We start from the raw sequence: 15,937 nt of genomic DNA, 5'->3' as shown, positions 1-15,937 counted from the left end.
GCATTTTGGCACACGCGTGCATATGCACCCATTATAGAAAATAATAAAATACAATTTTAGAAATGTCAAAAAAAATCTGACATAAATTTTTTCTTATACATTGTGACATCCTATGTTCGTTCACAAGTTTTCGTGAAAAAATAACATTTTGTGTGGTGTGTACAAAAAAGACAAAAAAATGTCCTGTACGTAGTCGTGTTACAGCATTAAAATTTGTCTTTTTTACAGGAGCCACAGAAAAATGTTTTTTCTTTTGAAAACTTGTGTACCAACATAAAATGTCTAGATGTACATGTAAAAATTTAGTTTAGAATTTTTTAATACTTTAAAATGTGGATTCACATAATGGGAGCATATGCTCCTATGAGCCAAAGTGCATTTCCCTTTGAAACACTCTCTTCTGCTCACCCTTTAATTTTGTTCGCTCTTTGCATCTTGCTGCAGTAATCCAGGCAAGGCACTGGTAGTGGTAGGATAACTAGACAAGAAATAAGGTTACTGCTGCTGTTCAGTTAACAGGCAAACTGTTATGGAGTTTAACCTGAAACCTCCAAATATACCAGCCACAGTTTCTCATGCGCCAGAGCATTCTCGCCAAGTTTCACATATAATAGCCCACCGATCAAGAAAAAATCTCTGTATTCCTAGCCGTGCAAAGTCGCCAGATTAGGCTGTCTGGTCTGCGCAGCACGTATAAATGCACACACATTTGCAGACAGAATCAGCAAAAATATATTCCACGAATGCAACTTCTATTTAAGAACAACTCTCTATACAGATTTGAGTACCTTGGATATTTGTCCCTATGACATTACAACAGAGGAGCAGTCTTTTTGAGCCTTCAGCCCAGACTACTCCAGATTTACAGCGGAATCAGCACTTTTCTCATCAAGTATGTCAAATAGACTGGGATAACTAAACTAAGTTAGGATTTCTAACTTAACATATATCCTTGGAGCCCAGAGGAGATCCTCTCGAAGCTGCTCCCCATGTATCTTACATTCACACATTTGAATCCCATAGAATACACTCTCAATGCAGCAGTTTCAAGACATTGACAAATGCTCTTCTTTTTTGAATGCTGATGTGGATAATGGAATATCATATGATGTGCGGAATCGAATGCCATTGCCTGTGTTACTTGATACAGGGCAGAGCCAGCACAATATATTGGGCCCTAGCACCTGTTATAGGGGAAACATGTTGAGAAACGAGTACTTAATGATGTCCCATGGCTCCTGATATACTTTATGATACAATTTTACAAAGCATACTACAGTTTAATATGAAAACCGAGTGTTAATTTTTTGCACCCATTTTCAACTACACACACTTGCACATTTCGGAAAGTATTGAAATATTCACAATTATGAGCACTAGCAAAAGTTGTGCCAAAATGTGCACCTGTCCTAACTTGTGTATTTCCCGTGAAAAAATTCTATAGCCAAAAGGTCAATATGAAAAATCGCATATAAAGTATAAACCATGTCGAGCTGAATATCGTCTTCCAAAATTTGCAGATAACAATGGTGTGCTCTAGATTTTGTTGCATCTACTTTTTGTTCTAGAATATGTAATCCTTTCCAACTGACAAGTAGAAGCCTAGTCATGGAATCATGGGCTTATAGAGGGTATGACCAAATACTGTCTCAGTATGAAATAAATTTAGTAAGAAGAAGTTTGCATCATAGCATGTGAACATACTCCAGAGGAGCAAATGCTCCTATGAGCCAAAGTGAATATCCTCATACTCCAATGCTACAGTATTCACGGCATGTGTAAAAGAGAAATGATGGAAATAGTTCTTACTGAAACTGTATTATGATAGAACCCGAGATCATATGGATGATGGTAAAGATTTCCAGCCTTTTCTGCCAACCACATCGCCCTAACTCCTTCATGGTACTGCAAACCACCAATACACCTACCATTATACATATGAAAACAATAATAAAGTCCTCAAAGACAAGGGGTCCTATTTTCCAAACCTCGATAGTGGTTTTATTATGCAAGATGAGGTAAACATGCCAACCCAAGAGAATTGACGTGGACAATAGTATTGGACATAGAATGACACCGCAAATAATCTGCACATATTTACAGCCTTGTGTTAGTTATTTAGAATGAATATTTTACTTGCCATGTATATGCTGGCAACTGGAGTAACTTCCTCATGGTACATACTATTGATGATCTTGGGGAATCACTGCCTGATTGTTCATCTTTAGGCGCACTATGCACAGCAGCCCCAATTATCAGAATCTGATACAAATGTAAATCTTCTCAAAGCAAATCTACAATCGTAGTCACTAAAGTAAAACAAGGATATTGAATATTTGAATTACCATAGAATAGAGGCTTGCGGTTGCAACATATAGCACAAACACTAGGAAAATCTTGTAATTCTCGTGTCCAACACAATTGTTAATCCAAATGCAGTGATGGTCCTGCATGAAAAAAAAAAATTAGCATACATGTCCATAAGAACCACAAAATAGAAAAAGCGCCTCAAAATTCAATCAGCACCATTCTCAGAATGCATCTCTTGCAGACACGACAATGATGTGCACGAGGAGGTTTATAATGTGAACACTTCTGGCAATATCTCAAATCACCACCCTGCAATGATGCGCACAAGGAAGTTTAGAATGACATGTCATTACAGAAGTTGAATTCAGGAAGCCAAATAAGGTTAACTGTATTGTACATTAGCAAACAGCCGCATGGCCTTCATTATAACGCAATGAAGGTAATGCCACCTAATCCTATTTCGGTTTTCATAGATTAGACATATTTTCCATATTTTCAGAAAAAGGTCCATCAGATGAGCATCTGAAAACCAAGAAGAATATTGTAGGAAGATATGATCGAACTGAGGGTTTTTCTTGTTTGCAACACTGAGATTATTTTTGGATGCTCGGCAGTCACAAATTTCACGACCAAAATACACCTTGTGGTTAAAAAGTAGTAGTAGCAACATAATTATAGCCACTGAAATCATCCCAACACATAAAAGCAAAACATGGATAATGCAATATATTTTCTCCAAATGAGCACATCGACGACTAAAACAAAGCACTAAGGCCTCATACACGATAATAATATCATCTCGTGAAAACCTTTGTTATGATTAATCATGTCTGGCATCTGATTTGGTGTTATGTTGATCTTAATCAGATAACAGTAAGCTAAGGTTGCCAAATCCGATACACCATTTCATCAGAGCTAAGACAGATCGCAAGATACATAGGCAAGAACAATATGATATAGATGAAGAGGGGAGTTGAGAAGGGAGATAGAGATATTGAGGAAAGATTCAGATTTCTCTTACCATTTCTTCAGAGCTAAGACAACAGGAATTATACATTTTCCATACTACTCCAATACACCTGTCATTCACACATGTTTTAATGTGCACACAAAGGTCAGCAAACAGTTAAGCTTTGCCACTACCGACACTGATTTTTTCTTCATGGTTTGTCATAGCAGTACTGAAAAATCCAAGCAGAACCACTAGGCACAACTAACAGCCGGCAGCTGGTCACAGGATTGATTTTTTTTTATCAATGGCGTCAATTTTGCTCTTCAAAATGATATATTTTTCTCTATGTTTATTCCTTTTACGTTGTTCCTTTTGGCATTTTCCTGTACTTTGTCCTCCTTTCCTTTAAGATGAAAGAACTTTTTTTTCGACGGAAGGAGCCCCAAAGGGCCCCTGATTTCAAGAAATTTCAATTTCGACGAAAGAACATTAATATCTTTCCGCCATTCTTCGGAAAAAATGAGAGTGGCTCGGTGGCGGCATGCTGTGTTTCCTTTGCAGTGAGGACAATGACGGCTTTTTAAAACGGGTTTCTTTATCGCGGGAACGTGAGCTCCCTGTCGCCCAGCGCGGCGGAATCAGATCCGCCCTCCGATCCCACGGCTCCCTGGCAACTTTTGTTTTTTTGCAAAGAAAATCACCGCCACGTGTCAAATCACTATTGAGTCGCCCCCTTTTTTGCCGCGCGCGATTGGAATCCTTTTAAAATAACGCTAACTCCAATTCTCTCCATAGCTGGAAACTTATTAATTATTATAATAAACCATGTGAAACACTGTATAAGCTAAAAATGGAACAGGGGATTGATAATGTAATGGCTGTTGTGTTACATCTGTTGAGCGCTAATTAATTGTGCATGCTAGGGATGGTGACTGGCGACACCATGGCATCATACATATCTATAGCTTCAAAGACATGGAAACTCCTCCTGTCAGTTATATTATCCATCCTTGATTTAATACTGTTTTAAAATTATTCTGACATTGTGTTGTTTTATAATTATCCATCCTTTTATCGCGGGAACATGAGCTCCCTTGTCGCCCAGCGCGGCGGAATCAGATCCGCGCTCCGATCCCACGGCTCCCTGGCAACTTTTGTTTTTTTGCAAAGAAAATCACCGCCACGTGTCAAATCACCATTGAGTCGCGCCCCTTTTTGCCGCGCGCGATTGGAATCCTTTTAAAATAACGCTAACTCTAATTCTCTCCATAGCTTGAGACTTATTATAATAAACCTGAGCGTGGTGTGGAGATACGAATCCCCCCCCCCCCTGAACCAAGCACTCTGCATGCAAAACGGTCGTACCTTTTGTGCTTAGACAGAGATTGTCTAATAACTAACGACAGTGGGTCTATATGAGACCCAGTGAATATCCACACTATGTGCATTCTTATCACATCCTTCACTTGAAAATGGTTGCTTTCATTGAATACTAACCAGTGCAGTGAGGGGCCAGTTCATGTTGGGTTAGGGGTACAGCTGTACATGCAAAAGTTTTGGCGAACGATCAGGAATTAAGGAGCTTCATTTAGCATGAAATGAATGCTACTGATAAACAACAAAGATAAGCAGTTTGTTGAACAGCATTCTGTAATGTCCCTGCCATACAGATCACAAGATACAGAGGCAAGAACAATATGATATAGATGAAGAGGAGAGTTGAGGAGGGAGATAGAGATATTGAGGAAAGATTCATATTTCTCTTACCATTTCTTCCGAGCTAAGACAACAGGAAATATACATTTTACATACAACTCTGATACACATGTCATTCACACATGTTTTATGCGCACTCATACATCAACAAACCGTTAAGCTTTGCCACTACCGACACTGATTTGTTCTTCATGGTTTGTCATAGCAGTACTGAAAAATCCAAGCAGAACAACTAGGCACAACTAACAGCTGGCTGGTCACAGGATTGATTCTTTTTTTTTATCAATAGTGTCAATTTTGCTCTTCAAAACAAGATTTTTTTCTCTATGTTTATTCTTTTTACGTTGTTCCTTTTGGCATTTTCTTGTACTTTGTCCTCCTCTCCTATAAGATGAAAGAAATTATTTTTTCCATGAAAGGAGCCCCAACAGGCTCCTGATTTCAATTAAGAAATTTCAATTTCGATGGAAGAACATTAATATATTTCCGGCATTCTTCGGAAAAAATGAGAGTGGCTCGGTGTCAGCATGATGTGCTCCCCTTGCAGTGGGGACAATGAGGGCTTTTTTAAAACGGGTTTCTTTATAGCGGGAACATGAGCTCCCTTGTCGCCCAGCGCGACGGAATCATATCCGCCCTCCGATCCCACGGCTCCCTGGCAACTTTTGTATTTTTGCAAAGAAAATCACCGCCACGTGTCAAATTACCATTGAGTCGCGCACTTTTTTGCCGCGCGCGCTCGGAATCCTTTTAAAATAGCGCTAGCTCTAATTCTTTCCATAGCTTGAAACTTATTAATTATTATAATAAACCGTGTGAAATACTGTCTAAACTGAAAATAGAACAGGGGATTAATAATGTAATGGCTGTTGTGTTACATCTGTTGAGCGCGAATTAATTGTGCATGTTAGGGATGGTGACTGGTGACACCATGCCATCATATCTAGCTTTGAAGACATGGAAACTCAACATGTTAGTATCTATGATTTAGTATTGTTTTAAATTTATTCTGACATGGTGTTGTTTTATAATCATTCTGACATGTTGTCAACAGTTTGTACTTTGATATTCATTGTATGTTTTCGATTGCAAATTATGTTTGCAACATGGAACATCCATCCTGAAAATCCTGGGCCCGCAACTAGGTGCAGTGTGCCAATGTGGAAGGATCCAGAGCAAGATACGGTGCCCATGCCCATCCTTGGACTCAGATGCACATCTATGCACCGGTACACCTCCCACTGATATACTTGTATCAGGACTGAGCTAAAAATGGTAAGGAAGCTCCAAGGATCCAAACCCCACAGCCGGAATCGGCAACGCGGTGGATCTTGCTTGCAGGCAATGTTCTACTGTAATTCTAAATCCAGGACCCCACCCACGCTGGATGCTTAATTCCGCACACGAGTGACACGAAAGATCCAGTCTTGGCAGCGAGATCTGGTGGGGGCGTACCTTGCGCTTGATCTCGTGGATGGGGGTCTGGGCGTCCTCGACGTCGGGCACGAAGGCCGGCGGCACGCGGCCCGGGTCGCGCGTGATGGCGAGGCCGTAGGTGGCGACGCAGGCGAGCGCGAGCGCGGTGTAGGCCGCGGCGTTGGCGGCCCCCGCCGCCGTGGCGAGCCCCAGCCAGGCGGGGATCGCGAGGAACACCGTGGTGTAGTAGACGTAGCCGATCGCGGCGAGCACCGAGATTATCGGCAGGGTGACGTACCCCGGCCGCCCCGCCATCGGTCCGGACGCCGCCTACCGCCGCTCCTGTTCCGCCCGGCCGCGCGGAGAGGGCATTCCGTGGGGGGAGAGGAGAGGAGGGGAGGGAAGCTCGCGGCGGCCGAGCCGGCGGATGGGGCTGAAAGCTGCGGCGCGCGGCGAGCTGACTGAAGCAGCAGCTGAGCTCGCTGGCGTCGTCTGACGAGGGAAAAGAGCGTGCCGGCCCGGTTCGGCGTGGGTGCGATGCGAAGGCGTCGTCAGGCGGCAGCAGCGAGTAGAGTAGGACGAGTTGGGGTTGGTAGGCGGTGGACGTCCGGAGCGTGGTGTGGTGTGGTTGCCGGCGTGGGACACGTTCGAGTTCGATTGCGTAGCCGTGCCGTGAGGGCTGCAGAGCCTTTGCAGGTGTCATCATCACTCATGGTCATGGACGAGGTTCGAGCTCAAAATAATTCCCCTGGTGACACTGCTGCTCCCTACCGTGCTTTGCTCTGAACGATAGATAGGATGGCGTGCAAATCATCTACTCCTACATTTGGCATGCAGCTTTTTCTGGTGGGAAAACCAGTCGTGCTTCGAACCATTTTCAGATGGTTGCCTCCACTCTATAGTTTCACATGGTCCCTCTACCTCTTCCACCCATCTACTACCTCTTCCACCCATTTTCAAGGCTTGATCAAAGATTCAACCATCTTATTGATTTGGGGTTTATTTGCGAAAGAAAAAAATGTACTCGTTCAGTGACAAAAGCACTTCGGACGTGTTTAATTCCCTGCAGAAGGGTCAGGCAATGCCGTTGACGAGTTGATGATTAAGCACGATGTTGTTAATATGGTAGTGGTGGAACTCGGGAAAAACGTGACCGCGGTAATCCTTAATACTACCTTCACATGATCTCATTGCCAGTATCAAACTATGTATTTTCTATGGGGCTTAAGTCGGTTTAAAGTGCTTGTTGATAGATGACTCGAGTGTGATGTAATGTGTTGAAGAGCCCAAATAAGTGCACTACATGCATCTCCATTATGATTGCACAACACACCGCATTTGTATGAGGCACAATATATGTAGACCAACAATGGATGTTCTTGATGGGTGAAGATGAGTGACCTCAACGATGGTAATGTGGTGATGGATGATAGGCGGCTAGTTTTTCCCGTTGTGACGAAGTGAAATTCGACTACTTCCTTGTGTTCAAGATGGTTGAGCTTTCGGTCTTACAGGTGAACATGTTTAGTCACTCAGTGTCAACACAAGCACTCATCCATAAATGCTCATTAACTAGCACCGCCACCACTATCAATAAGCAATTTCATAAGAAAATGAACACAAGTTCATGATAGCTAGTACCACCATAACACCATCGAGCTACTAGAGGAGAAATGGATTGGTGGAGGTTGTAGATCTACATCTCCTCTTTCAAAACCCTCAAAGAGATGCAAGATGAGAGAGACAGCAAGTTTAAGATGGTTAAAAATGGTGGGAGAAAATAAGCTCAAGAACCCTACAAACCCATTGAGGGGATAAGCCCCTTTCGTAGGCAAGCCAAATATAACCATTTGGAGGCCAAAACGGGAAGCCCGGTAGCTGACATGGTCTAACCGGACCTAGAACCGGGCCCCCTCTGCTACAAAATCGTCGGTTTTGGTCCTAGATCCGGTAGACTGAGTGGACTGCCGGTAGAAAAATATATTTACAAAAAAGTAATATATTTGGCGTCTAGACTTTGATTATAGAAAATTTAGGCTTTTTAAATAGCTAATAACAAGATCTATCTAATGGAGACTATATAACCCAAGAAGGAGCAAGACATTAAATGTCAAAAGTGGGTTGAAGTGAAACCTCCCAAAACGAAGAACCGATAAAAACACCAACCTTGAAAACCCAATAAAAGATGCATATGAACTTCATTTTCGATGAACTTGAGCTTGTTGAGAAGCTAGCAACAAGCTCAAGAAACTCACATAGAGAAATACAAAGAACAAACAAGAATGAGGTAATGCAAAGTATGCAAATGATTGGGCTCCCTAAGATGATGTGATCAAGCTACTCAACTGAAATCCCCTCTTGATAGTGTGGCTATCTATCCTATAATCTGGCTTCCCAACAACCAACTTGAGACCAGTTATAGGAAAACCTAGAAAGGCCATATCTTTGTCTTACGCATCCCGTTTGATCATGATGACAATGTTTCAAGGTCCATTCAAGCCGGAATGTTCCACTTGATCATTGTTGCCCCCATACATTAACGAACATATTCACATGTTCATTATCACCAAATGGATGGTAAGCTTCAAGCACGATCTTATAAATATGTGCCTCTTGAACTTGCCCTTCTCAATCTTCATGATGATCACCACTTCATGTCATTCTCTCATGGACTATATGTGATCCTACTTTTGATGCATGTCCATGAAAAGATACCTCACACACATAGATAACACAAAGGCATATATATGATGGTTTAGTTCAAAAAGCATAATTGATAGAGCTTACCTCACCAAAAGATCACATGATCCCATGTGGTACATTCTTTATGCTTCATGTGTTGACCAATTTGAATCCAATCTTCGCTCTTAGACTTGGTCAACCTTGTACCTGCTCATGCTCTATCACAATATCGTGAGGCATATAACAAATTCTCCATTTGATTGCATGCTCCAAGTCTCGACCAACAATGACTCAACTCGTGAGACACTATGACTATGACATAGAGTCATATCTTGAATTCTTCTCTTCAAATAAAGCTCTTAAGATCTTGATCATCGATTACTTAACTCATAAATAAGATTTTTACACAAGAACTCCATCTTTATTTATTCTTCTTAATCATAGTGTATTCTTCTATTCAAATCGATGATCTTGATGCCAATACTCAAGGTATATCTTTATCTTCATAGCATCCATATTTGAATCCAACACATGGACTAAAAGCAACATTACCTATGAAATAGTCCTTACACTATAAACTCAATGAAAACATTTGTACATATGGATTGTCATTAATTACCAACAAAAAAAATACATAGGGGCAAAATACCCATATAGTTGAGCACCACGAGCCCACATGGCGCACACAATTCAAGTAGGTAGAACAGTTTACATTGCCAGTACCTCTCACAAACCGTTTTGCTTCGTTTAGGCGTGTGAGATACTGTTTCCACAACTTCAGTCCAATTTTTCACCCATTACATTACATTATTTTAAGTTTCCACCCATTATAATCGTCCATAAATATCTACTACTTGCGTCTAGATAAACATAAAAGTGTTGTTACAACACCTGTTAGAATTACAAGGGTAGCAAAAGCATAATGAAGCCTAGTTTCCATATCCCGGACATGTTTTTTTAATCTTGTTCATCTTCAACTTGTCTCCTCTTCCTTCATCTTTTGTTTGTGGACAACATCTGCCAAATGTAGGTCCATATTCATCTTTTCTTCTTCAAATATCTTCGCTTTTTTTTTTCCTCTGCTTTCTTCTTCTTCTCAACAACGATGTTTAACCCTTCAAGACATATCTTTATCTCAGCATACAGATCATCGCAATCTCAATGGGGAATCTAGAACATTCACATAGATGGAACGAATCGGAACGAGAAAACCCAAATCCCAAACTAGAGAGTACCCCTAATGTCGTTGCCTAATCGACGGTACCTCGGAGGAGGGATCCTCACGAGGGGGAGAAGAAGTAGGGGCCATAGGGCGGAGTGCACACGGGACGGTGGTACGCGAGTTACCCAGCTTCGGAACACCTGCACGATGACAGGGCCTACCGCTCGCTTGTCCGGAATTATCCGGGCGCTTTCGCGTTGTTACAATGAGTTGTGGTTGTGCCTCTAGGGCTCCCGGGATCCGGCTTATAAAGGCGCACGGATCTAGGGTTTACATGGAGAGTCCTAGCCGGATTACAGATAGCTTAACTACGGTACAATATCTTGCCGTGCACGTCACGGATCCGCCTTCCATATACGTCGTACCAGATCCGGATCCCTCATGGGCCTCCATGGATCCGGGTTCCTCCTAATGTCGGTACGGATCCGGCTTACTGATCCTGGGCCGGACTTCTTCCTTCATGATCAACAAGAATCGGGCCGCCCGATGGGCCACATGCCTCATCACCATCTCGTGGGCCACCCGGGCTTGCCGGATCTAGGCACCGTCGATGGTACACCCATGAAGTATACCCACAACAAGTAGCCCCCGTAGTTCTCCGAGTTTCACTCGCAGCTTCCGCCTTGCCGGTTCATCACGATCTCCGGCAAACGTTGGTAACGCGGAGAAACTTGAAGAGCTCCAACTTCGCATTTTCTTCTTTTTCCAACTTATAGCCGGAAAATGCTCCCATCCCGCGGGACTTCATCCATCGACGGTACTGGACACGTTTCCGGGTTAGTTCCCTGCTTGCGAATGAGAGCCTTTTATCTTCACGCGATTACCCGGAATCTTTAAAAGACTCAAACGGTTCCGCCAATTCTGGCGCCATTTTCGCGCGATTTCCGCGGTAACTTATCTCTAGCCATTTTTACCGTTTAGGGTTTGGGACACGTGTCACGCATCCAACGGTGCGACGCTTGCGTTCCGACCACAGGATGCAGAGCACGGATCTCGTCCCGCCAGCCTATAAATATCCGCCGTCGACGCCCTTACCCTCATTCACCCCCCTTCTCACCTCTCTGCCGAGCGCCGCCCGTGTGCTCTTCCTCCGCCGCGCCGGAACCTGCCGGAATAGTCGCCGGAGCATCACCGGAGCGAGCCCACCACCGCAGTGTTCTTCGTGTTCTTAACTCCGGCGAGCCACCGTGCGGAAAACTCGTCGCCGGCAGCTCCAACCACCGCATACGCCATTACGGTAAGTCTTCGAGCTTCACTTTCGCGCCGTAGTTGGTAGGGGTGAACCTGGGGAAGACGATGTGGGATCCGACTAAAGAAAGTTTCCGCCAAACCCTTTTTCTTCAGATGTCTTCAACGACTCCGCCTCCGACCTCGGAACCAATCATGGCGACCCCAATCTCCTCCGCCCCTCCTCCCTTCGTTCCGGTCAGGCTGGATCCTTCAAAAGATTCCAGCAAGGAGGCTGAGGGGACCTCTGCTCACCCGGAGAAAGCCTCCGGGGCGGGTCAAACGGAGCACCAGGCGGAAGAGGTCACAAAGAAGTCGAAAGCTCGCCGCCGAGATTCGAAGCTAAAGGAAAATGGTGGCCCCGTACCACCATCGAGATGGAGCCGAAGAACCTCGAGGCGGAGGGCTTCCGCAACCCGGAAGCCGGAGGTCGGCTTCAAACGAACTAGCTCCAGCCTCCGAGGGACGACGAGATGGTGCCGACGAAGGCACCGGTGGAGCGCGGATTTTCATTTCCGCCTTCGGACTTCTTCCCCGGAGATTCCGAAGACGTATGGACTCCAACCCCACAACATATCTCCAAACAGCCGTGCTTGCCATCAGCAACCACGTCACCCTCTCGCGAAGGCCATCTCCGGTAACCCCCGAGATCTCTCTCGTTCCAATACTTTTTTCTCGTCAAGAAGGAGAGGATCCGGCAATCCGCCGAACTCGCTACATGCGGATCCATCACCTTTATAATCCGCCCGGGCCGCGTCTACCCCCCCCCCCCACCGACCGCCACGAATCCGCGAGGTACTGGTCCGGGGGTTTCTTTTATCTGAAGGACGTCTCCGACCCCGCGAGTGAAAAGAAACTTCCGCCTTTTAAGAACTGCCCCGCCACCGAGCTTCCGTCTTGGACGCACGCCTCCACTTCTCCGACTCGCCTCAACCGACCCGCGCTCGTCGGCGGATCCGCAAGCTCACGGAGGAGGGGCTGACGGGGAAGGATTTAACCCTTTCCTGGTTCACCAAGCGGATCCAGCCGCTGCAACACAGGGACCGCCTGATGTTTGAATACACAGGGCGCGATGATCCAATGCGCGCCACCAAAGACAATCTCTCCGCCGACGCCATCGACAAGAGGATCCGGGTCCTCATCAAGATCCCGCGTGAACTCCATGTTCACGTATGCAACAAAGACATCCACACGGATGGATCCGGAACCGCGGTACGTCGTCTTGACTTTGGTTTATTGTTTTTCTTCAAACTTTTTTATCTAAGTGTTTAATTTTGCATTAGCTCGAGGCGCTTGAGGAAAATGAACTCGGAACTCTCCTCCGAGTCCCATCCACCGGTAACGCGGATCCGGAAGCCGCATCAGAGACGGAAGCTCCCGAGGCTTCCCGCCCCGCTAAGAGGAAGAAACCTGCTCCTTCCAGCCCTCATGCGAAACGCGCCCGCGAAGTGCTCAGCATGCTACCCGGAAAGCGGAGGCGGAAAAGAAGCGCCTCTCGCTGATTAATACCAGCAACAAAGGGCAACCTCGCCATCCAAGCATTTCTTCAAGCCTTCCGGGTAAGCGTCTACTTCCGAGACCCAAGTTCTGGTTTAACGCTCGCTCTTATACTTTTATGTTTTTCCTGAAGCTCCGGAAGCCAGCCCCCCAAGGCCCCAAGGGTCCTCAAGAAGAGATCCAGGCCATCTCCGGCTTCTTTTCCTATTACTCCTGAAGTTGAAGTTCCGCCCAAGGCTTCATCCGCCTCCAAGCCAGATCCGAAAGACGTCATCAACCTTGATGACCTTCCTGAAGATCCCACTCACCATGGCGACTCCTCCAAGGGGACCTCCTCACCCGTTCCTCCGCCAGATCAGCCAAGCTCCGCTTTCGCGGGGCCCACTGGAGAAGAACAGGAGCAAAAGGCTAAGCTCCTTCAAGTTACCAATGCGACCCGAGTCAACCTCCAACCAACTCCGTCCCTCCAAAAGCTTACCCTTGCACAACGTCACGCGAAATTTTCCGCCATGCTGAACAAGGTATGGGGAAAACCGGACGAGGAGGTGCACTATCTTGCCGACCTGGAGGACAGCCTGAAGGATTTTTTCGCCAAGCACAAGGAAGTGCGGCAGGTAATATTAGCCCCCAAGCATTGGGTGATATAGTTCCGCGTAACATGTATTAGCCGATGCTTTCCCAAAATGTACTGTTTAGGCGGAAATTGGAAATTTGTATCTCAAGACTTTGAAATCTTCGCCAGCCCCCCAGATTTTAATATCCGACTAACTCTCTGCTGCTTCGCAGACCACGCGGAAACTGCACGAAGATCTTCGCGTGCATGTGCTGGAACAAATCACGGAAATTGAGGGGCTGCGCCAGCACGCGGAAAATAGCAAAAAAGATATCCAGCTGCTTGAGACCCGCCTTCAAGGTACGAGATCCGGGTCTTCACTTTTTGTGCTGACATAGTTGTTCAGGATGCATAATATGTGCAACTTTCTGCCTTCAGAAGAAACTGCCAAGCATTCCTCGTTCGATGAGCTTTCCGCCAAAGTCAAGGTGCTTGAGGCGGAGAACGAGTCCCTCAAAACCTTCATTCAAGAATCCTCTAGTAAGGAGACTGAGGCGAGGAAAGAGCTCTCCGAGAAGCATGCCCGCGACCAGGCGGAGCTGATTGACAAACTGGAGAAAAGCCAGGGCCGCCTGCTCTCCGTGATATCCAAGAACAGAGTTCTGGAGGAGGAGGCGGAGGCCATTGACAAACTTATCTTCCGTAAGCATTTTTCCGTGTCGTTGCTCCGACCATCTTGTATTTTTTCTCTCTAACGGGACTGAACCTCTTTCTTCCACAGCAAGCCTTGGCTTTGAATGGTCAAAAGAGTCAAACCTTAAGAGGACGGAGGCATACGATGAAGCGCGGATTTCAATTGACGCGTTATTTGAAGCCTGTCGCGGAATCGCCACGGCTCTGTCTCTGAAGAAGGCCAAAACCACAGTCGTCGATACGATGACCAAACTTATGCGACAGGTGCCGGACTTCATCAAGGACTGGCAAAAGTCTTCAGCACGCGGAGCCGCCTCCCTAGTCTTGGCCACCTGCAAGGCTCACTTCCCCTCGCTCAACCTGGCGGATGTTGCACGTGGAGCCCCCGGGATTCTCGACATGGGCGCCTCCTCACGGAAACCGAAGGCTATGAGCAGCTGTTTGTCAGGCGAGTGGATCACTCGTTCTGGTATAACAAGCACGATCTGCCCGAAGGTTTTTCCGATGCAGAGGAAGAAGCAGGTGAGCCGGAGTATTACGGGGAAGGGTCCGGGTCAAGCGGCGAGCATTCCAGAGGAAGCTCTGGTGACGACTCCGAAGCCGGATCTGGTGACAGCGACGACGGCTCCACCTACCAGCAATCTGAAGAGGAGGACTCCGAATAGAGTTCCTGCTTTAGACAATAATAAGACTTAAATTCTTAAGTAGCTAGGAACAAAACGATTATGCATGGGGCGGAAACACTTATCCTGCTATCCGTTAATGTTATGTGCATGTTTCGTTTTATGTCGGAAAGCAAGTGCTGACTTCGTTGTTTTCCGGCTTGCCCGCTTGACCTTCCGCGAGCCGGAAGACCTTAGCCGGAAACGCTCGCCAACGGCGACGAAGCCCAATGGCAATCCGTCAATAACCGCGGAAACAAGCCCCCAAGCATAGGTGCCGGTAATCGCTACTAGGAATCCACGAGTTCGCAACAGGCAACAACTTAATCAGAAAACTTAAGCTTACGTCCTAAAGGACGATTTTTGAAAATCACAACTTTTATACACGCCTAGGCGGAAAAATCCAGCTCGCGGTTTTAGTCGGAAAACATACACGATCTAAAAATGAACAAGTAACGGAGGTAAAAGACTCAAAGAGTGAACCATAAGCTTTATTTCATTGATCATGTATAACTATTACAGTAGTTTGTAACTCGGAAAAAATATGCTAAGTGTAGAAAGGACGTAGCCGTGCGATATTCCAAGGGCGATCCGTTTCATCGTAGATGTCATCCGGATCCTCACGCTTGCGTTTCCGGCGCTAGTTAGCAGGTCTATCCCTCAGCTCGCGGAAATCAACAAGGTAGTACGACCCGTTATGAAGCACTTTGCTAACGACGAAGGGTCCTTCCCATGGAGATTGCAGCTTATGGTCTTTCACCTGTCGAAGGCGGAGGACCGAGTCTCCTGCCATGAAGGAGCGTTTCCGAACTCGACGACCGTGATAGCGTCGGAGCTTCGCTGGTAGATGGCGGAGCGCCGATCAGCCTAGGGTTCCGAGCCTCCTCGATCGAGGTCAACGGATAGCTGTCCGGCCTCGTCGACCGTTTCTTCGTTATAGGCGGAAACTCGCGGCGAATCGTGGATGATGTCGGAGGGAATCACGGCTTCGAATCCGTATACCGGGA

At 45.9% G+C, this 15,937-nt stretch overlaps 1 protein-coding gene across 2 annotated transcripts; it reads right to left on the bottom strand.

Annotated features, from left to right (window-relative positions):
• Positions 1–652: 652 nt before the first annotated feature.
• LOC124666228 (probable protein S-acyltransferase 16) lies at positions 653–6,780 on the bottom strand. Of its 2 annotated transcripts, none has more exons than XM_047203576.1 (7): positions 6,434–6,760; positions 2,527–2,619; positions 2,346–2,447; positions 2,185–2,262; positions 1,989–2,087; positions 1,810–1,905; positions 653–1,184 (listed from the first exon to the last, which is right to left on the bottom strand). In XM_047203576.1, exons 1-7 carry the CDS (start codon positions 6,707–6,709, stop codon positions 1,047–1,049), a joined length of 882 nt encoding a protein of 293 aa, XP_047059532.1. In that variant the 5' UTR covers positions 6,710–6,760; the 3' UTR covers positions 653–1,046. The 2 variants fall into 2 exon arrangements, with proteins under 2 accessions (XP_047059532.1, XP_047059533.1); XM_047203577.1 differs by lacking the exon at positions 653–1,184 and adding an exon at positions 1,199–1,708 and having other exon boundaries at positions 1,756–1,905; positions 6,434–6,780.
• Between the last annotated feature and the right edge of the window lie 9,157 nt (positions 6,781–15,937).

Source organism: Lolium rigidum, chromosome 6, assembly GCF_022539505.1.
Source record: "Lolium rigidum isolate FL_2022 chromosome 6, APGP_CSIRO_Lrig_0.1, whole genome shotgun sequence".
Taxonomy (NCBI): Eukaryota; Viridiplantae; Streptophyta; class Magnoliopsida; order Poales; family Poaceae; genus Lolium; species Lolium rigidum.
Note: the sequence above shows the minus strand (reverse complement) of the source record. Positions and strands in the feature narration are given on the sequence as shown.

What these genes read in the sequence shown, in the direction of transcription:
- LOC124666228 (XM_047203576.1), bottom strand. Translation starts at nt 6,709, where the DNA reads ATGGCGGGGCGGCCGGGGTACGTCACCCTGCCGATAATCTCGGTGCTC. An exon ending in TCCACGAGATCAAGCGCAAG is followed by an intron (nt 2,620 to 6,433) that starts GTACGCCCCCAC and finishes GCATCATTGCAG; the next exon opens with GGTGGTGATTTGAGATATTG. An exon ending in ATTCCCCAAGATCATCAATA is followed by an intron (nt 2,088 to 2,184) that starts GTATGTACCATG and finishes AAATATGTGCAG; the next exon opens with ATTATTTGCGGTGTCATTCT.